Source organism: Chiloscyllium plagiosum, unplaced genomic scaffold (assembly GCF_037043375.1).
Source record: "Chiloscyllium plagiosum isolate Xiang-an unplaced genomic scaffold, Cpla_swu_hap1 HiC_scaffold_24, whole genome shotgun sequence".
Classification (NCBI taxonomy): Eukaryota; Metazoa; Chordata; class Chondrichthyes; order Orectolobiformes; family Hemiscylliidae; genus Chiloscyllium; species Chiloscyllium plagiosum.
In genome coordinates, this window is record NW_028270162.1 from 58,138,698 (window position 1) to 58,161,265 (window position 22,568).

At 40.9% G+C, this 22,568-nt stretch overlaps 1 protein-coding gene across 5 annotated transcripts in view; it reads left to right on the forward strand.

Annotated features, from left to right (window-relative positions):
- Window positions 1-22,568, forward strand: part of cabin1 (calcineurin binding protein 1) — a 513,604-nt gene that overhangs the window by 36,187 nt on the left and 454,849 nt on the right. For all 5 annotated transcript variants that reach the window (XM_088000226.1, XM_088000222.1, XM_088000224.1 and 2 more), the window contains exons 11-15: window positions 1,475-1,692; window positions 10,156-10,234; window positions 12,654-12,841; window positions 17,942-18,091; window positions 20,041-20,235. In XM_088000226.1, the coding sequence (XP_087856352.1) occupies window positions 1,475-1,692; window positions 10,156-10,234; window positions 12,654-12,841; window positions 17,942-18,091; window positions 20,041-20,235 (830 nt within the window). The remainder of the gene's footprint in view (window positions 1-1,474; window positions 1,693-10,155; window positions 10,235-12,653; window positions 12,842-17,941; window positions 18,092-20,040; window positions 20,236-22,568) is intronic.

Consider the following 22,568-nt stretch of genomic DNA (forward strand, 5'->3'; position numbering starts at 1 on the left):
TCCTGATTCCCCAAGCCCTGTCCACCATCTACAAGGCACAAGTCAGGAGTTTGATGGATTACTCCCCACTTGCCTGGATGAGTGCAGTTCCAACAACACTCAAGAAGCTTGATACCTTCCAGGACAAAGCAGCCCCCTTGATTGGCACCATATCCACAAACATCCACTCCCTCCACCACCAATGCTCAGTAGTAGTAGTGTGTACTATCTACAAAAGCACTACAGAAATTCACCAAGGCTCCTTAAACAGCACCTTCCAAACCCAGCAGATACATGAGAGCACTGCCACCTGTAAGTTCCCTTCCAGGCTACTCACCTATCCTGACTTTGAAATGTATTGTTGTTCCTTCACTGTCTCCGGGTCAAATTCCTGGAATTCCCTCCCTCATGGCATTGTGGATTAACCTACAGCATGTGGACTGCAGTGGGTCAAGAAGGCAGTTCATCACCACTTTCTCAAGGGCCACTAGGGATTGGGCAATAAATGCTGGCCAGCTAGTGACACCCACATCCCACAAGTGAACAAAAAATATCACTTCAAATAATTCAATCAAGTTAGTCAACTGTAATTGGTCTGTAATAAAGCTATGTTGATTTTCATTTATTAATCCATTATTTCCCAAATGTCTACTAATTTTGTTCTTCATTGTTTGCTAAGAGTTGTACCAATATTGGGTTATGAGACTTTCAGTTGCAGGATGCACCCCTCTCCCTTTTTGAAATGGTTCTGTTAATTGTTTGAACTTTCCAATCTCCTGTCTCCACATCTGTATCTGAGGACAACTGGAAGTTTGTGACTAGAGCTTTTGTCATTTTCACCTTTTCCTCAGTAAACTATTATAGCATCTGGGCTGGATGACTTTTCTATGTTGCACACTGACATAAATCTCTTCGATCCAATAGATCCAATGTCATTAATACCTCCATCTTTTATTACTGCATTCTCTTTGGTGAAAATACATGCAAAAGACTCCGTCAGCCATGCCCTCTGTCTCAATAAGAAAATCTCCTTTACAACTTCTAATTGGCTCCAATGTTCCTTTTGATAAATTTTTTACGCATATTTTTATAAGCCTTTTGTGTTCTCTTTTACACTAGTTACTCATTTGGTCTGCGGTGATTATAAAATGGTCAGCAGTGGAAGAATAGTCTTTAACAGTTCTTTGAAAGAAGTTCAATCTCTGCAATGAGATCTCCTTTGATGCCTATCTCTCATTTTTCACTGGTAGTTTGGAGCTAACTATTTTTGCCTTTACCTTTCGAGATCTGCAAAACAGCAAAGCACAGTGTGTGTGTTTGCGTGTGTGTGTGTTTGCGTGTGTGTGTGTTTGCGTGTGTGTGTGTTTGCGTGTGTGTGTGTTTGCGTGTGTGTGTGTCATGTAACTTGGAATGGAATTGACCACATTTAATGCTGGCTAGTGTATTAATGAGCTCTTATCCATTGTAACATTAAATTTTAATTTTATGCACACAGAAAAACAAGATGTTCACATGTTTTTACTGAACAATCTGAAGAATGGTGGAATACTAGATTTGATGTTGAAATATTTAAAAGCGCTTGGTCAGAAATTCTTGGCAAAATGGCCCCCTGGACTGGCAGAGGTAGTTCTCTCGATCTATAACAGCTGGAGAAAACACTGCAGTAGCCTACCTAATCCTATCCTCAGAGAATGCAGCAACCAGCACATCAAGGTACTGCCATAAAGTTAAATTGTCTTGGCCTTGTTTCAGTTGTCTTTTGATTTTTGTAAAACAATGCTCCCTCAATTTTCTCACTGCATTTTCTGAATACATTGACTTTTTCTGAGTATGAATCTATAGATGTTGGCACCTTTTTGTTAGAAAGCTTTGTTATGATGTGTAATTGGATTGTTTCATGGCCAGACCAATCTTCAAGACGTGGATTATTCAAAATAGGGAACTATTTTTTGGGATGTTGCCACGTGGCATGCTTCTTCCTGAAAAATGAATCCTGTATGTACATGAATTATGGTCAGCTCATGTCGAGGTCAAATTAGAATTGTAATTAGCTTTTCAGTGTACAAGTTGCTGTTTACGGTGCTATCTTAGGTACAAAGGTCCTGAGGTACAGCTTCTTCAGTTACAGTTCTAGGGAAAAAGAGAAGTAAAGAAAGTCAAATTTAAAAATAAATTCTCAGATGGAGGAAAAAAAAGTTCAGAGCAACGGTTTTCCAACTCAGTCCATGTGGCACCCAGCCTCCAACCTGCTTTGGCGAAAAAATCCAAACTGTTTCTACTTAGCACGCGCTTGACATTGAGGTCAAACTTCCCCTCATACAGACTTACCCTCATACAGACTAACTTCCTCAAAAGTGGCTGTACAGTCCCTCATGTCAGTGCAGAATAATAAAAATCCTTTATGGTTCCACTTGTGGTAGTTTTGGTGAGTAGAGTTGGTGGGAATAGTCTATGACCTGGCAATGCTGATCAGCCGATGTACTGCCATAAAGAGTTAGGTAGCAAGATGATGGGAGAGAGTGAATTTCAATCACTTGACTATTACTTTTATGGTCGACCTCCTATAATTTTACTAAAACATTATTTACAGAACTAAAAATCCTGAGAGTCCCTTCCTAGCAGTGCTCTGGAACTGTGTAAAGTTCACCAAATAAACTACAGTGGTTCAAGAAGGCAGCTCACCATCACTTTCTCAAGGGTAACCAGGGATGGAACATTAAATGTTCAGTCAGGCAGTGGAGCACACAGCCTATGAATGAATGCAGAAAAGCCTTAACCCACGTACTTATGTAAATGTTAATGTTGATTAGTGCTTGGGGGATAAAAGTTTAAATTGGTGTAACATAGTAGTCCTGTATCAACTTTACAGGAAAGGAATTCATCTCTCACATCTAAAATGATTGGAAATGGCAAAGAAAATTTTAAAAATTTAGGAGCTGTGGGAAAAGGAATACATTTACTCTACTGCAAAAATCTTTACTTTGTAATGGTGTTAAGTTAAAAAAGTTTACTTTTTCACTGTTTGTATTACAGATACATTATTTGGAGATTCATGCATTAAAAATGTTACCTCAAACTTCTAGATTTGAATTGTTGTAAAATAACACTTGAAATCCTTGTCTGGCCCATCTTGCATAATTTGTATATTTTGGGGAGCACTAGATCTAAGGGTTGATTTAAGCTACTGGTTTCAGGTGAAATTTTAAGGTTTGGTATAGTCTGGGATACTTTGCATTTGGGAGTTAACCTTCTAGGTGGGGAGAATGTGAAACAACTGAAGCAGAGTTCTGAATGCAGCAGGAAGCATTTATTTTTATGTTTTATTTTGATTTTATTTTTAGCCACTGTATAAGTCTGTCAGATTTTAAAATCACTCCTCTGGGTAGGTGCTTACTCATCCTTGGGGTTTTCTTACTCAGCAAACACTGTCTCTGTTGAAGAGAGTCTCGAGAGGCAGACCTTGAGCATTAACCAGTTTATTACATGATGCATCATGGGGAGTCCATGTCCTAAGTATGGCTCGGCAGAACTCTGGAGTACGGCAGGAAGTTACAAGATTACATAGGAAACAAGACCAGGCTGAAACACAGGCTGACCATTAATTACAGAGTGTCAGGATGGTCCGAGGAAGTACCGAATCAGGGGTCAGCTCTCAGGGTCAGAGAGAGCTACATGCTCTAGAAATAAACAGGACTGCAAGTTATCACCTCACATGCTGTTTACAGAGATCTGTGATAAATGCAGGACAGATGTCCTTAATTAGGGGAACAACACATATTAGCAATATATCGTAGAGAGAGAGAAGCTAATTAACAAGAGGAGGCACCTTGTAGCAATTAGGCTACACATACCAGCAATGCATCACAGTAAGAGAGGAACTAATCTATGTGCGAGACAGCCTCCCACAGCTACATGCCAAATGCTATTGATCAGCTGGGTGAGGGGCATTTCTGCAAAATGGTTCCTTCACCAGGAGGGAGGCCATAGCCCAGAAAATGGCTTGCACAGTTTCATACTAGTTAAGATTTTATAGGTGCCACTTATCCTCCAGTACCATAAGACCATAAGACATAGGAGTGGAAGTAAGGCCATTCGGCCCATCGAGTCCATTCCGCCATTTAATCATGGCTGATGGGCGTTTCAACTCCACTTAACCGCATTCTCCCCGTAGCCCTTAATTCCTTGTGACATCAAGAATTTATCAATCTCTGACTTGAAGACATTTAGCGTCCTGGCCTCCACTGCACTCCGCAGCAATGAATTCCACAGGCCCACACTCTCTGGCTGAAGAAATGTCTCCGCATTTCTGTTCTGAATTGACCTTTTCTAATTTTAAGGCTGTGCCCACGGGTCCTAGTCTCCCCGCCTAATGGAAACAATTTCTTAGCGTCCACCCTTTCCAAGCCATGTATTATCCTGTAAGTTTCTATTAGATCTCCCCTTAACCTTCTAAACTCCAATGAGTACAATCCCAGGATCCTCAGCCGTTCCTCGTATGTTAGACCTACCATTCCAGGGATCATCTGTGTGAATCTCCGCTGGACACGCTCCAGTGCCAGTATGTCCCTCCTGAGGTATGGGGCCCAAAACTGGACACAGTACTCCAAATGGGGCCTAACCAGAGCTTTATAAAGTCTCAGTAGCACATCGCTACTTTTATATTCCAACCCTGTTGAGATAAATGACAACATTGCATTCACTTTCTTAATCATGGATTCAACCTGCATGTTTACCTTTAGAGAATCCTCGACTAGCACTTCCAGATCCCTTTGTACTTTGGCTTTATGAATTTTCTCACCATTTAGAAAGCAGTCCATGCTTGTATTCTTTTTTCCAAAGTGCAAGACCTCGCATTTGCTCACATTGAACTTCATCAGCCATTTCCTGGACCACTCCTCCAAACTGTCCAGATCCTTCTGCAGCCTCCCCACTTCCTCAGTACTACCTGCCTGTCCACCTATCTTCGTATCATCGGCAAACTTCGCTAGAATGCCCCCAGTCCCTTCATCCAGATCATTAATATATAATGTGAACAGCTGCGGCCCCAACACTGAACCCTGCGGGACACCGCTTGTCACCGGCTGCCATTCTGAAAAAGAATCTCTTATCCCAACTCTCTGCCTTCTGTCAAACAGCCAATCCTCAATCCATGCCAGTAGCTCACCTTGAACACCATGGGCCCTCACCTTACTCAGCAGCCTCCCGTGTGGCACCTTATCAAAGGCCTTTTGGAAGTCTAGATAGACCACATCCACTGGGTTTCCCTGGTCTAACCTACTTGTCACCTCTTCAAAGAATTCTAACAGGTTTGTCAGGCACCACCTCCCCTCACTAAATCCATGTTGACTTGTTCTAATCCGACCCTGCTCTTCCAAGAATTTAGAAACCTCATCGTTAACGATGGATTCTAGAATTTTACCAACAACCGAGGTTAGACTAATTGGCCTATAATTTTCCATCTTTTGACTTGATCCTTTCTTGAACAATGGGGTTACTACAGCGATCTTCCAATCATCCGGGACTTTCCCTGACTCCAGTGACTTTTGAAAGATCTCAACCAACGCCTCCGCTATTTCCTCAGCCACCTCCCTCAGAACTGTAGGATGTAGCCCATCGGGGCCAGGAGATTTGTCAATTTTAAGACCTTTTAGCTTTTCTAGCACTATCTCTTTTGTAATGGCAACCATACTCAACTCAGCCCCCTGACTCCCTTTAATTGTTGGGATATTACTCCTGTCTTCCACTGTGAAGACTGACGCAAAGTACTTATTAAGTTCTCCAGCTATTTCCTTATCTCCCATCACTAGCCTTCCAGCATCAGTTTGAAGTGGCCCAATGTCTACTTTTGCCTGTCGTTTGTTTCTTATGTATTGAAAGAAATTTTTACTATCACTTCTAATATTACTGGCTAGCCTACCTTCATATTTGATCCTCTCCTTCCTTATTTCTCTCTTTGTTATCCTCTGTTTATTTTTGTAGCCTTCCCAATCTGCTGATTTCCCAGTGCTCTTGGCCACTTTATAGGATCTCTCTTTTTCTTTGATACATTTCCTGACTTCCTTTGTCAGCCATGGCTGTCTAATCCCTCCCCGGATAATCTTTCTTTTCTTGGGGATGAACCTCTGTACTGTGTCCTCAATTATACGCACAAACTCCTGCCATTTTTGCTCTTTCCCTGCTAGGCTCTGCTTCCAGTCGATTTTCGTCAGTTCCTCTCTCATGCCCTCATAATTACCTTTATTTAACTGTAACACCATTACATCCGATTTTGCCTTCTCTCTTTCAAACTGCAGACTGAACTCTACCATATTATGATCGCTGCTTCCTAAGTGTTGCCTTACTTTAAGATCTTTTATAAAGTCTGGTTCATTACATAGCACTAGGTCCAAAATAGCCTGCTCCCTTGTGGGCTCCATGACAAGCTGTTCCAAAAAGCCATCCTGTAAGCATTCCAAGAATTCCCTTTCTTTGGATACACTGGCAACATTATTTACCCAGTCCACCTGCATATTGAAGTCCCCCATGATCACTGTGACCTTGCCTTTCTGACATGCCTTCTCTATTTCCCGGTACATGTTGCGCCTCTGGTCCTGACCACTGTTAGGAGGTCTGTACATAACTCCCACTATGGTTTTTTTGCCTTTGTGGTTCCTCAATTCAACCCACACAGACTCCACATCATCCAACGCTATGTCATTCAGTGCCATAGATTTAATTTTGTTTTTAACTAACAAGGCCACCCCGCCCCCTCTGCTCACCTCCTTGTCTTTTCGATAAGTTGTAAATTCTTGGGTGTTTAACTGCCAGTCCTGAACCCCCTGCAACCACGTCTCTGTGATGCCTACCACATCATAATCATTCACGATGATCTGTGCCGTTAGTTCATCTACTTTGTTACGAATGCTACGAGCATTCCGGTAAAGTGCCTTAATGCTAACGTTCTTATCATTAGGGATATTGGAAGTCATAAGATGTCCTAAGTTATCCTTCCTTTTTGTTGCATTCCTAATCTGCCTCAAGGTTAAATCCACCTGCATGCATGCTATCCTCCTGCTTATCTTTCCATTTAACTCCATACTCCCTGTCGCTTTCATTTTCCCTTCCCCCCCCCCCCAGCTCAGAAGTTTAAAGTCCTACTGACCACCCTATTTATCACTCGAACATTGGTACCAGATCAGTTCAGGTGGAGACCGTCCCAACGGTACAGACCCCCCCCCGGTTCCAAAACTGATGCCAATGCCCCATAAAATGGAACCCCTCTTTCCCACACCAATCCCTCAGCCACATGTTTACTTCCCTAATTTTCTTATCCCTATGCCAATTGGCACGTGGCTCGGGCAGTAATCTGGAGATTATGACCCTTGAGGACCTGTACTTCAATTTCCTTCCTAGCGCTTGATAATCCCCAAACAGGTCCTCCACCCTAGCTTTGCCTATGTTGTTAGTCCCAACGTGGACCTCGCTCATTCTTCAGTAATCAGCTTGGACATTGAATGTCAGTAGTTTATGAGATCTTGATGGCAACCACAACTAAGTGATTAGATTAGATTAGATTGCCTACAGTATAGAAACAGGCCCTTCGGCCCAACATCTCCACAATCAGTATTTTGGGTGTTGCCATTGACCAGATATGAGCTGGTCTAGCCAGATTAATACAATGGCTACTAGAGCATGTCAGAGGCTAGGAATCCTGCAACAGTAAACTTACCCCCCATTTTCCGAAAACCTGTCCACCATCTAACAAGACACAAGTTGGGATTATGATGGAATACTTTCACTTGCCTGGGTGATTGTCATCCACTAAGACTCACTCACTTCACCACTGACTCTCAGCAGCAGGAGTGTGAATCTTCTACAAAGTGCAGTGCAGACATTTGCAAAGGTTCCCTTCCAAGCTCATGAACCCAACCATGTATATAGAAAAGGGCAACAGTTATATAAAAACACCACCACTTGCAAGTTCCTCTCCAAGAATCTCCCACGCTGACTTGGAAATATACTGCTGTTTCTTCAGTGTCACAAAGTCAAAATACTTGAACTCCCTCCTTAACAACATGGTGACTGAACGTACATCATATGAATTTTAACAGTTCTAGAAAATAGAAATGTGTCTACGTAGCAGCACCCCGATTCTTTGTCGCTCCTCAATTAATTCTCTTCTCCATTCATTCATCTGCTACACATACTATTATGTAATACACAAAATATATTGCAGATGCAGCTTAAAGATCTGACCAATATTAGATTCCATTGATTGTGTACAGGAACGTTAATACAAATACAATTTTTAATTGTGGAGATCAGCGTTTTTCTTTTGATTTATGTACTGAATTGCTGCAAAGAAAATGAAAGAATTTTATAACTTTATAATTTAACATTTTAATTGGTAAGGACAGATCTTGAAGGGACAAGCAACCTGCACAAATTGTTTAATGTTTTTTGTAATGGCATATAGTGTGAAGTTGTCCCAGTTGCAAATGGTATGTTGGCTTTTGTTTCAAGTGTAATGGAGTATATGTAAAAGGAAATCTTGCAGCAATTGTATGGGGCTGTAGTGAGACCATACTTGGTTTAACAGTTTTAGGTTTATCTTGGAAGTGATATAGCAGTAAATCAGTTTGTGGGTTGAGGTTGTCAATGACGAGTGGATGAGTACAATTGTGTCAATATTCTCTGCAGTTTATAAGAATAAAAAATGATTGTGTTGAAACATACAAGATTCTGAAATAGACTTGATGGAGTAGATACTACAAAGTTCCCGGCTGGGGAATCTAGGACAAACAGACACAAGTAAAATGGAAACATGTTGTGAAACTTGAACGGGTTCAGAAAAGAATTACAAGGATGTTGCCAGGGTTAGAGGATTTGAGCTACAGGGAGAGGCTGAACAGGCTGGGGCTGTTTTCCCTGGAGCATCAGAGGCTGAGGGGTGACCTTATAGAGGTTTACAAAATTATGAGGGGCATGGATCGGGGAGTCCAGAACTAGAGGGCATAGGTTTAGGGTGAGAGGGGAAAGATATAAAAGAGACCTAAGGGGCAACATTTTCACGCAGAGGGTGGTACGTATATGGAATGAGCTGCCAGAGGATGTGGTGGAGGCTGGTACAATTGCAACATTTAAGAGGCATTTGGATGGATATATGAATAGGAAGGGTTTGGAGGGATATGGGCCGGGTGCTTACAGGTGGGACTAGATTGAGTTGGGATATCTGGTCGGCATGGACAGGTTGGACCCAAGGGTCTGTTTCCATGCTATACATCTCTATGACTCTAAGTCCCACCGACCCTCCGAAGAGTAACCCACCCAGACCTATACCCCTACATTTACCCTGAACACTATGGACAATTTTTAGCATGGCTAATTTACCTGACCTGCACATCTTTGGATTGTAGGAGGAAACTGGAGTACCTGAAGGAAACCCACGCAGACACTGGGAGAATGTGCAAACTCCACACAGACAGTCACCCGAGGCGGGAATCAAACCCAGGTCCCTGGCGCTGTGAGGCAGCAGTGCTAACCACTGTGCCACCCTAGTCCTTGATTTGTCCTTGATTATCTTGCAATTCAATAACCACCTTAAAACCTTTATGTAGGAATATCTCTATTTGGTATCAACTAAGATCCTAAGCTCTAGATTTATGACACCTGCTGAAAAGGAGTAGTTTGAATAATAACATTTGGAAAAGTACTTTGTGTGATGAAACATATTTCTAAGGGTAGTTACCTTCAATCACATTGAATGCACAATTGAAATTGCCTTTTTATTTAAACAGTTGCAAAAATAACTATGGGGCATCATGGTGGCTCAGAGGTTCGATTCTCACCTCAGGCGACTGACTGCGTGAAGTTTGCACAATCTCCACGTATCTGCATGGGTTTCCTTCGGGTGCTCCGATTTCCTCCCACAATTCAAAGATGTGCAGGTCAGGTGAATTGGCCAAGCTAAATTCCCCATAGTGTTAGGTGCATTAGTCAGGGGTAAATATAGGGTAGGGGAATGGGTCTGGGTGGGTTGCTGTTCAGAGGGTCGTCGTGGACTTGTTAAGCGTAATTGCCTGTTTCCATACTGTAGGGAACCTAATCTATTTTAACTATCATTCTTAGTCAGTGCTCAGTTTGAATATTATAGAATATTAATACTCCCTGTATTTCTGAATGTTCTCTTGTTTTCAGGACATGATGGTGATGTGCTTAGTGTGTATGGAACTACAGCTTGATCAGTGGCTTCTGACAAAGTCCAAAAGTACCACAGGTAAGAAGCACTTACTTCAAATGTGCAATTTTCTTTTTGAAGACAAAGAATTAGTTGTTTATAGTTAACTATTGAATTTTATTTGTTTTAATGCCACTTCAAATTATCCTGGTGCTTCTATTCATTGCAATTAATAAAACTACTGTCCAAAATGACCACCTTTTTAACAGATGTGAACCTCTTCAGCACTTAAGTGAAAACTTGACCAATTATCATGACTTTGCCTTCTGCATCGCAAAACAGTCATTTAGCCAGAACTGATGACTGACCAAGTGAAGGTTAAAGTTTGTGGGATATTGCTGTATGAAAATTGGTTGTCACGATTGTCTACATTTGTGACTGCACTTTAGGGGTGAATCCTTGGGATATTCAAAATACATGCCAGGTGCTACAATGATGCTGCATCTTCAGAAGGAGTTCAAGGCAACAGGTTTTTTGGCACTATCAAGGGAACTTTCTAATTAGCAGAGATGTCCGCTTTGCTGTGTTCTCTTTAACTGAGAAGCTGCAGGTTTCTTATGCTTTCTCCGTCCTTATCCCCAAAAAAAAAGAAGAATTCTGAAGAAAGATATCACGTGTACTACTGCAGCATATCTTGGAAACTGGCTGGCTGCATCCTTTTTAAGGGGTGTCAACAGATTTGAATCTCCCCTTACGTAATTCAGTGTTAGTCCCTTTGAACATTAAAATGGTAATAACTTTAAGGATCATTCCATTGCATTTTTTAAGAAAATGGCTGCCAATGTTTCCAATCTGTAATAAAGCAGTGCACCATTTTAAAAAGAAGCGGGTCAATCTGTATGTATAAACTGAAAGTACTTTGTTTTTGAACTCTCTGGTCTGAACCTTTTTTCAGAATTGAACATGAAAAATTAAGGCAATATTTTAAAGGAATTAAAAGATGTTTAGCAGAAAGATTGTGTATATTAAATAGAATGTGAAGGGATCTTGTCAAGATGTTCATGGGTACACGCCAGGAGCAACATTATTCCCATAAGTTAGGGAGTCTAGAACCAGGGCAGCCAGTCCAGAAATTAAACTCACATCTTAATGACGCAAAGTTAGGAAACCCTTCTACCCGCACAGGATATTTGAAGAGCAAAACTGTCTGCTCCAATTTGCAATTGATGGTACATCGGTTTATTTCAAATTTGCAATTGCAGTGCAAAGCCATGAGGCCAGAGATGGAGGCTAGTGTTTAAACTTCAAGATTTAAAAAAAATCTACCTTTTTCCTGGCTGATTTGGAGCAGGAATCAGTTGTAAAAGATTGGCCAATTAGGCTGCACCTATCACAAAACGTGAGGATTTAAAGAGACCTTGTGACTGTTAACACGTAATTGGAGCTCTGTTGCCTGGGAGCTTGTGATCTCAGAATCCTATCTCATGACCCCTCTTGGATTCTCGACCCACAGTTTGGGAAGCCCTGTAAAATTATCTCCCTGCGTTTTTCATTCTAATTTTCTAGAATTGAATAACACTTCTATATCAATTTACATTAACATATTTAATGATTTACATATCTCTACTCTTAAATTCATTTTTCTCTTCTGCAGCATTTACTTTCTTATCTTCTAAGAATAAGTAGTCTTATTCCTCCTAATATACTTTGCTATATCAAATTCGGTTTGAAACACTGTAGGTCATTTTCATGATCATCTTTTAGTCCTTTAAATTATCAGTTTTATCCCCCTAATTTTGTATCATCTTCAAATTTTGCTATCGTACATAATGATGTGGACTCAGAAACTGCAGGTATGTGATGAACAGCAATGAATTCAGGACTGATCCCTATGGGACAACACTTGTCTGTTTGAGAAATGTGCCTTGTCTCCAATCACTGTATTATGTGTATTAGGCATTTAGCAAACCATCCTGTTCCTAGTTTGTCACGTTTGTTATGAATCTCTGTGTCACCTTATTGACTCACTCCAATCTGACTTGTGCCCCATAACATTAAAATGGTTCTAACTAGGTTGTGTATTCCATTCTATGTCTACTTATCCATTGATTCCAGCGTTGTACTGGGGTGATTTAGCTTCTGTCTTTAACGTGCTGACTTTCATTTATTTTAATTGGAAGCCCCTCCTCAACTGATGTAATGGTCACAAAAAATCTAGTGCAGAATTTTAACTATTAAACTATTAATTTAAATTAATATTTTTATCCCTTTTCTAATTAAACTATTTTTACTGACATCAAAAAATTCATTGTCTGATTGCAGTGTTCTTGTTGAGTGTAACCTATGGGGGGAGATTGTCCAAGTTGTAAAATCCTGTGTGTTATATTTAATTTTGATAAGGAAGTTTGATTCGGAAGGCATTCTTTTGGTGGTACTTGGGAAAACAATTTCTTATTTACATACGTCGAGGGAACCCACCTCCTGTTTGCATTTAATCTGTTTGGTTTCTTTCTTGCAGTTTCCCCTCGAAAGTGTTCTTCCAGCAACACTGCTGCACAGTTAGGGCCTGATTTTCCAGGCAGCCATTATTTAGGAGATCTGATTCAATTGGCCTTCACTTCCTCACAGAGGGATCTGTTTGAGAATGACTGGCTGGTTTTTGTGGTTCAAGTTTACTGGTTGAAAGCCAGATTTATGGCATTGCAGGTTTGTATTTGTGCTGATGTTGTATGAATGAGAGTACCAATTCCTAATATTTAAATAATTTGCCAAATATTGTCTACTGTTTCCTATCTGAGGCAGAAATCCATGCTGGCTGTCCTTGATTAATCTGTGTTCTAAATGATCACTAATTTAATCTCAAATTATGAATTCTTAACAATAATGTTAGAGTTTTCAGTTCCTGTTTGAATTTCTGCTTGCAGATTGAGATGACAAAGCACAATATGCTCTTTGACTATAAAATTTTGTGTTGAATGTTAACGATTGTAATGCTCATTTCTTTGTTTATGCTGCTGTGGGATCAATCTGATCAAGCTTTAGCTTGAATGCCAAGTTCTAACTTGGTATTTATCAACACCTTGTGGTTAGCCAGAATATGTCTAAAATATCAAGATGATGGGTAATTGCTAATCCTGTGGTATGCTGCCCTATCAAGTCATGCAAGGTTGCAAGTTGTGGTGCAAAGGAGAAATTTTGCAATGCAAAATGCCTTTTGCCTTCCAACACAAATTTATGGGCCTGGTAGCCTGAATTGGTAGCCATACTGGGAAATGCAGTACTTTTCTGATTTCTTGCTATCAGAGTTATAATTGTGATCACCCGGCACAGATATTGTACAGACCAGTAGTAGCATAAAACTTATGTTATGGACCAAACCAGACCCCTCCAAACATTTTGAGAAAGTAGCCCAGACCCTAACTTTGCAAGTAGTTTTAGGCTGGTGTAACACAGATATTCCAGGAGGGACGCAATTAATCGAACCACGCAGTTTTAAATAAACACAATTTGCCTACAAGATTACCGAATGAAATGCAAGCAAAAGAGAACAGAATACCGAATAACGTAACCTATCTGAAAATCCAACAAATTATACCAATTTAATGATGCTGTTCCAAATACTTGCAGCAATCCCCATTAACCCCCCATTGGCACAAAAAGTAAAATCAAACACAGGGTTTTAGAGGAGAGAAGTCAGAGAGAGAATACCAGCCTGGTCCTGCTTCCTTGGGTCCAGCAGCTTTTTCCATACTACTGTTAAAAACCAAACCAAACCAGAGGTAAACTGAGCTATGAGAACTGGCCACTCCCCTTTCATTGTACTAGTTTTTTTTAATTTGAAAGCCATCTGCCTGAGGCAGTACCTGTTATCGGACTTTTCGGAGTCTGTGTCTCTTATGAACTCTCTGGGAAAAGAAAAGCCAAGGACAGCATAACCTTGTAAAGTGTCAGCATTGTCGCACCTCCCCCCTTTTTAAAAAAAACCCATCAATATCCAAAGATGGCCTCATTTTTTAAACTCCTTAATCCTAAATTGTTAGTACATTATAACACCCATGTATATTATATTGACAATAATCATGCAAACATGCACCACAACATTTTGTTTCAGTCTGTTTTACTTCTGTCACCGAATTCCTCTGTTTCTCACTCAAGTCTTGATAATATGTTGACGATCTCATTTTCTTGTCCTGCCACTTGCATAATTTTCAAACTGAATGGCTGTAACAACAAGCACCATCTAAACAGTCTGGCATTTTTGTCCTTAAATTTCTCCACAAACTTCAATGGGCTATGATTTGTGTACAGAGGAACCTCGATTATCTGAATATCGGATTATCTGGCAAGATTGCAAGGTCCCGATGCTCGGCTAAACTATTTTATCCGGCATTTGATTATCCGAAACTCGATTAACTATAAGAAATACTCCCTGCCCGTGCCCTTCGGATAATCAAAGTTCCTCTGTATATGATTGTCTCAGATACGTTTCTGGTAACATAAACATTGAAATGTTGTAATGCCTACACAAAGCTCAAAATCTCCTTTTCAACCATTGAATATTTCTGCTGATGACGTGCAGTTTCCTGGAGACATACCCAATAGGTCTTTCTATCTTCTTGTCACCTTCTTGTACGAGCACAGCACCGACGCCCACATCATTTGCATTGATAGCCACCTTAAATGGCTTTGCATAATTAAGTGTGGCTAAGACTGTGTCTTCTATGACCTCGCTGAGAAAAAAGCCAAGGACAACATAACCTTGTTAAAGGAGCAACATTGTCACACTTCCCCCTTTTTTAAAAAAAAACAATCAATATCCAAAGAAAGCATCATTTTAAAGCCCCTTAATCCTAAATTGTTAGTTTTCAGGCTTTCAAATGCCTTCGGCATTATGCTGTCCACTGAAACTTCTTGCTGTTCTTTAGCAATTCAGTGGGTGGATCAGGTCAGACTGCTAAAATTTGGTACAAATTTTCAATAAAATCCACTCAATCCCAGGAATCATAATACTGTTCCTTTTGCCGATGGTATGGGAAACTCCCCAATTACCTTTGTTTTTGCATCCCTTGGGGCTATTTGTCTGTGTCCAATAACATGGCCCAGGAACGTGACTTGGGCTGTGGCAAATTCACCAAGCCTGTCTTCCCAAGTTGATGGAACAAGCCTGATAAATACTGCAAATGTTCCATCTATGTGTGACGAAAAATCACCAAGTCATTGATATATATGACACAGTTAGGTAGTCCAATAATGATCTTAATAGGTTAGCCTCTAAAATGTGACTGGCACTTTTTTCATGCCCAATGGCATGACTTTAAGCTGACACAGTCCATTCGGTGATACCTGCCAGTATACTCTGAGCAAGTCCATTTGTCCCACCTTCTCAATACTGTCTTCCAAATGTGGAATCAGACATGCATCAGTCTTTGTAACTGCACTGACACTGTGATTGTCCACACAAGTGTTGAGTACCATCTGGTTTTGCAACCATTACTATGGGTGAGCTCCAGTCACTAACTCACTTCGATTATGTCCTCTTGGAGTATGCATTAAATCTGTTTTGAACGTATGCCAACTTTAGAGGGTTATGCCTTTTGCTTTAAAATCTCATCTTTCTGCTGTAACTCAGTTAAATTTTCTGTGCCAAAGATGTCTGCTTTGTCATCTCTCTGCTCCTGTTCTGTGTCAACCATCTGCTAATTCCACTTCAGCTTTTTTGTCTGTACTCTTTGATCTCTCCTGTTTCAACCAATGACTTTGTGACCCTCGTTACCATATAGTCAGGAAAAATTCCAGAATATGTGTTCTGCAATTATGCAATTGCCAGAATTTCCACTGGCTTTTCAACTACAGTAGGCAACACTCCTATTGGTGAATCAGTGATATTGTTAGCAAGGACAAATTATATTCCTGGAGCTGAGAGTTTGTCCTGTACTCCTATCATGACTTCCCTACTCTTCACTAGGCACTCTAACCTCACTTTACATAATTGAGTGCTTTTTGTCTCGCCATGAATTCCCGTTACTAGTACCTTTTCTGGCAAAAGTCCTTCGGAGATACATATCTCCTCATCTTTAAGCATCATAGATTGAGAGGATCCTGTGTCTCTTAATGTTGTAACCTCTTTACCTGCTACTCCTGGACTATGTGAATAAACTTTATCTTTGCAGATATATGGCTTAATAAGATCTGGCACTTCCTCCTTAACCAACCTCCTGACCAGCTTGTACATTCTGGTACAGCTTTCTAGCCTCCACTGTACTTTCTGTTACCACTCCAACAAAATTCACCGGCTAATTTTCTGACACTTGGCTGCCCAGTACTTTTCCTAACCCACCAACACTGATTTCATGTGGCCTACTTTATTGCAGTGAAAACACCGGAGCTTTTTAACTTGTCTTTCCCCTTCAAGGGTTTCCTTTTTACCAAGAGGTAAGTTAGCCTTATCTTCACCAAGATCTACATTTCCCGTTCGACACGAGTATTTCTCTTTTCCCCAATTTCTATCCCTCACAGATTGAAATGGATTTTGGAAGCCAAACTTTGCTTTATGGGCAAACTCATAATCATCAGCCATTTCAGCTGCGAATCTTGCCGTTTTAACTCTCTACTCTTCCACATAAATTTTCACTATTTCAGGAAGTGAATTTTTGAACTGCTCCAAAATAACCGTATCTCTGAGAGTCATAGGTTTGCTCTATTTTTAATGCCCTTCTCCTCCTATCAAAATTATTGATCATTTCAAACTCATTGTAGGGTTGACCAGGGTCCCTTTGTAGATTCCTGCAAGGTTGTCTGGAGGCTTCTGGCACATGCTCATATGCACTTAAGATGGCTTTCTTCATCTCCTCATACACCCGAGATACCTCCTCTGATCGTGATGTGAATACCTCACTAGCTCTACCTACAAGTTTTGTTTGGATCAACAAAACCCACATGGTCACTGGCTACCATGTTTGTTTAGCCACATTTTCAAATGAGGTGATCAAGACTTCCACATCCTTCTGATCAAATTTAGGCAATGCTTCTTCGTTAAGGTTAACTTTGGCCTTCATTTCCATCCTTTTAAACTGACTTTCCTGTCTAGTGCCAATTTTTGAAGTTCAGACTCTCTCTCTTTTTCTCTCTCTTCTGCTTTTAATTGCAATTCCTTGTCTTTTGTGTCTAACTCAAGCTGCTTCATTTTCAATTGAATTTTAGCCATCTCTAAAGCTTCTGATAGCTTTTCCAGCAAATTTAGTTGCTGAACTATTGCTGTAATTGCCTCCTTGCGTGAAGAAAGGAGAGATAGCTTCAACCCCAGTTTGTCTGCTAATTCCAGCAACTTGGCATTCATCACCTTTTGCAAAACATCCAAGATCAATTCTTCCACACCCAGAAAACTCCTGGTGACTGAAAGAGCCGTTGCTATCCCAAGCACTGTTTAAACCAACTGAACTCAACGAAAGACTGTAACACCTACCACTCGCTGCCTCTGAGTCTAATCGCAATTTGAAACTACAGAACAAACCCTGGATAAGCCCCCAGTCTGTTGTGGACCAGGCCAGACCGCCTCAAAACATTTCAAGAAGGTAGCCCAGACCCAAACTTTTGCTATTTGTTTTAAGCAGGTGTAACATGTATAGGCAGGTGCAACACGGCTGAGGATCCTGAGATTGTATTCATTAGAGTTTGGAAGGTTGAGGGGAGATCGGGAAATGAATGATTAGTTTGAATATGGTCATGAATATGATAGGATAAATTTGCAATGCACTCTTGCACCTTTTCTCCCCAACTACTGTTATGTTTCAATTTTCTTTTTCACAGGGAGATATGGAGCAAGCTCTGGAGAGCTATGACATCTGCACTAGTTTGTTTTGCAGTTCGTTAGGAATTAAAGTGGGCAGCAGGAATAGTGATGGTTTTACTATCAGACTGCCAAATCTACATGTGGATTCTGCCATATCATTGGAGGAGGTACAGACATTTGATTTCTTAAGTGAAACGTATTAAGTAATAAAAGCAGAAAACATTCCTTGCTTTCCTTCCCACTTGATGAAGTGATAATATATCTCACTACTTCAATGTACCTGTGCTATCTAATACGTCGCCTTGCCAAGACAATAGATCTTCCTTCCAACCTCTGCCAGACTATAAGCATTATCACCATTCATTGAGATATCTGTTCAGCCTGGGTTGATTTCTGCTACTACCCTGTTTGCCCAGCCATTCCCAGATCTTGCTCAGTTGGACGTGTAAGTGAAACTGCTACTGGTTTGTTGAAAACTGTTAATACAAACAGGTTTTTAAAATTTCTGAATGGATTTGCAAAGAAAAACAGAAAACCAACTCAATCCAACCAAGCATAAATCTACAGTTCATTCATTATAATCTTGTATATCATCTTCCCTTGTAAATAATAATGCAGATTCTTGGGAAGACCAAATGCTGAAGCAAAGCATTTGGAGATTACACCTTAGCGACTTCATTTAATTTTGAGTATGAGTGTCTCCTTGGAATTTCCCAGCATGAGTTTTTTCACCTGTCCAAATTCAACTCCCAGAATTCATTTGTCTGAGCAGTTATTATAGAGTCATAGAGTTGTAGTGTATGGAAGAAGACCCTTCGGTCCAACTTGTCCATGACAATCAGATATTGTAAATTAATCCAGTCCCATTTAACAGCATTTGGCCCACATCCCTCTAAACCCTACCTATTCATGTGCCCATCCAGATGCCGATTTAACTGTCCAAAACAGATCTCTGCCCTACCACCTTTTGACTCTCACCATGCACTGTGGCACAGTCCTATATCTGTTCATTATCTGTACAGAGCACATTTAACAATCCCAACTTAGGAACCTAACTGAATCAAAAAGGCGTTTGGTATACGTTCCTTTATTGGTCAGTGCATTGAGTGTAGAAGTTGGGCAGTAATACCAGACATTAGTTAGGCCACGTTTGGAATATTGTGTGCAATTTTCGTCTCCCTTCTATCGGAAGGATGTTGTGAAACTTGAAAGGGTTCAGAAAAGGTTTACAAGGATGTTGCCAGGGTTGGAGGATTTGAGCTATAGGGAGAGGTTGAATTGACTGGGGCTGTTTTCCCTGGAGTGTTGGAGGCTGTGGGGTGACCTTAGAGGTTTACAACATCACGAGGAGCATGAATAGGGTGAATAGACAAGGTCTTTTGCCTGGAATAGGGGTGTCCAGAACGAGAGGGGAAAGATATAAAAGGGACCTAAGGGGCAATTTTTCCACTGAGAGGGTGGTGCATTTATGAAATGAGCTGCCAGAGAAAGTGGTGTAGGAGGCTGGTACAATTATAACATTTTAGAGGCATCTGGATGGGTATATGAATAGGAAGGGTTTAGAGAGATATTTGCCAAGTGCTGGCAAATTGAGCTGGATTAGGTTATGACCTCTGGTCGGCACGGATGAGTTGGACTAAGGGCCTGTTTCCGTGCTGTACGTCTCTACGATTCTATAAAAGCAAATTATTATGGATGGTGGAAATCTGAAATATATAATCAGAAAATAGTGTAAGTATTCAGTATCTGCAAAGAGGAAAGACAGAATTTCAAGGTCTTGGTTCAGATTGGGTTGTGCTTTTTTGCAAATTATGATTTTACATCCACATTTCATAACTGTCTTAACATATTAGTTCTTTTTGTGTACCATATATTTCAGGAGATGGCTGCAGAACTTTTAAAATCTGCTTCCATAATCTTCAACAACACTAAATGGAAAACCTTTCCATCGAAGTATTTAACCTACTAAGATTTTGTAGTTGCTAAAATGTACTGTTCAGTTTTCTCGTTGCAATGTTTTCAGGGTGTTTTTAGTTTGAACCGTCTATCTCCTTCAACTGGTCTTCCTTCAGTTTCTCATGTTTCATGGTATTATGTTTTTTTTCTTTGATACCAGATTGATAAGAAGCTCAAATCACTGGAGAGGTGCCAGTCACTCGAGGAGGTTCAGCGTTTGTATGAAATGGGCGAATATGACCAAGTTGTGAAGCTGCTGCGACCCACATTGACCCTTGGTGCGATTGGCAGAACAAAGCCCCTGGAGTTTGTTGCTTCCATCCCTGAACGACCTGCTCAGCTTCTCCTGTTGCAGGTAATCCTAGTGTTTCACCAGTTACATTTTGAATGTATTTATGTCAGATAGTCAGTAAGTAGGTCATTGCTGAGCATTTCTGTCCAAGCCATGATTACTGTAAAGCCTACCTTATGAATCTGTATCCAGCCTTTTTTTTTTTTGCTACCCAATATACTGTGTGGATCTGTACCAGTTTAGCTGTGGGCAAAGGTAGATTTTTTGTGCACTTGGGAACTGGCCTGTCTGGAGAAATTGACTGGTTTTGGTCTGCTCCTATCTGGGACTTGGTTCAAGTGCAGCAGAGTCCTGTTAGTGAAGTCTAGGATAAATTTTGAATTATAAAATGGAACAAGTTGTTCACTTGCCAGTGCTACGTGCTCGCCAGGGTAGAAATGAAAGAGTAGCAGGATGAGCACGTGGCTTGAGGGAGGGGTTCAGATCTGTGGAACATTGGGACCGATTCTGGGAAAGATGGGACTATTACAAACTATTACTACACCTGAACCAGAGTGGAACTAATGTCTTTGGAGGAGTTTTTGCTACTGCTGTTGGGGAGGTTTTAAACTAATATGGCAGGGGGCTGGGAACCAGAAGAGAAGACAGAGAGAGATGGAAATGGGAGACTGTAAGGATCACAAAGTTAGCATTGCCAAGGGGAAGAGTAGGCAAAGAGCAGATGAATGCAAAAGAACTGGCAGCCTGACGTGCATATACTTTAATGCAAGGAGTATAGTGGGTAAGGCAGATGATCTTAGGACTTGGATTGGCGCCTGGGAATATGTCGTTATTGTGATCAGAGACTTGGTTGAAGGAAGGACGTGATTGGCAACTAAATGTTCCAGGATATAGATGCTTCAGACAGGACAGGGATGGAAGTAAAATGGGGGGAGGAGTTGCATTGCTGGTCAGGGATGATACCACGGCTGTGCTAAAGAAGGACACTATGGAGGGCTTGAGCAGTGAGGTGTTATGGACGGATCTGAGAAATAAGGGTGCAGTTGTATTGTTGGAGCTGTATTACAGGCCTCCCAACAGTGAGCATGAGGTAGAAGAACAAATAGGTAAACAGATTATGGAAAGATGTAGAGGTAATGGGAGATTTTAATTTTCCCAACATTGACTGGGATACACTTAGTATTAGAGGTCTGGTTGGGGTAGAATTTGTAAGGAACGTCCAGGCAAGTTTTCTAGAGCAGTATGTCAATATTCTGACAAGGGAAGGGGTCATATTGGACCTAGTGTTGGGGAATGCGTCAGGCCAGGTGATAGAAGTTGCAGTGGGGGATTTGTTTGGGAATAGTGACCACAATTCTGTAAGCATTAGAATACTCATAGACAAAGATGAGAATGGTCCTAGGCAACGAGTGCTAAACTGGGCCAAGGCCAATTATATCAAAATTAGGCAGGAGCTGGGAAATGTGGATTGGACACAGCTATTTGAAGGAAAAATCCACATTTGATATGAGAGGCATTCAAAGATAGGTTGAAGATAGAGCAGGATAGGCATGTTCCTTTCAAAACAAAGGATAGGAAAGGCAAGATTTGTGAACTGTGGATGTCAGGAGAAATTGTGCGGGAAAAGGGAAGCTTACATAAGCTCTGAACAGAATGGGTCTTGGAGGAATATCGGGAGAGTAGGACCAATCTTAAACGAGGAATCAAGCTGCTAAAAGGGGTCATGCAATAACTTTAGCGAGCAGAATTAAGGAGAATCCAAAGGCCTTGTACTCTTATATAAGAAGCAAGAGGGTAACCAGAGAAAGGGTTGGTCCACTAAAGAATAAGGAAGGAAGGTTGTGTGTCGAACCTGAGAAAATGGGTGAGATTCTCAATGATTACTTTGCATCAGTGATCACTGAGGAGAGGGACATGATGAATGTTGAGATTAGAGATAGAAGTTTGTTTACTCTGCATCATGTTGACATAGGGCAGGAAGATGTATTGGGTAGGCTAAAGGATATTAAGGTGGACAAATCCACAGGACTGGATGGGATCTAGCCCAGATTGCTGTGGGAGGTGAGAGAGGAAATAGCTGGGGCCCTGACAGATATCTTTGTAGCATCCTTAAACACAGGTGAGGTGCCAGAGGACTGGAAGGTTGCTCATGTTGTTCCCCCTGTACAAGAACTGCAGACCAGTGAGCCTGGCGTCTGTTTTGGGAAAGTTGCTGGCGAAGGTATTGAAGGATAGGATCTGTTTATATTTAGAAAAGAATGGGCTTAACAGTGATAGGCAACATGGTTTTATGCGAAGTCACATGGTGTGCAGGGTGTTCTAGCTGGGTGGATAAAGAATTGGTTGAGCAATAGGAGACAGAGAGTAGTAGTTGAAGGGGGTTTTTCGAATTGGAG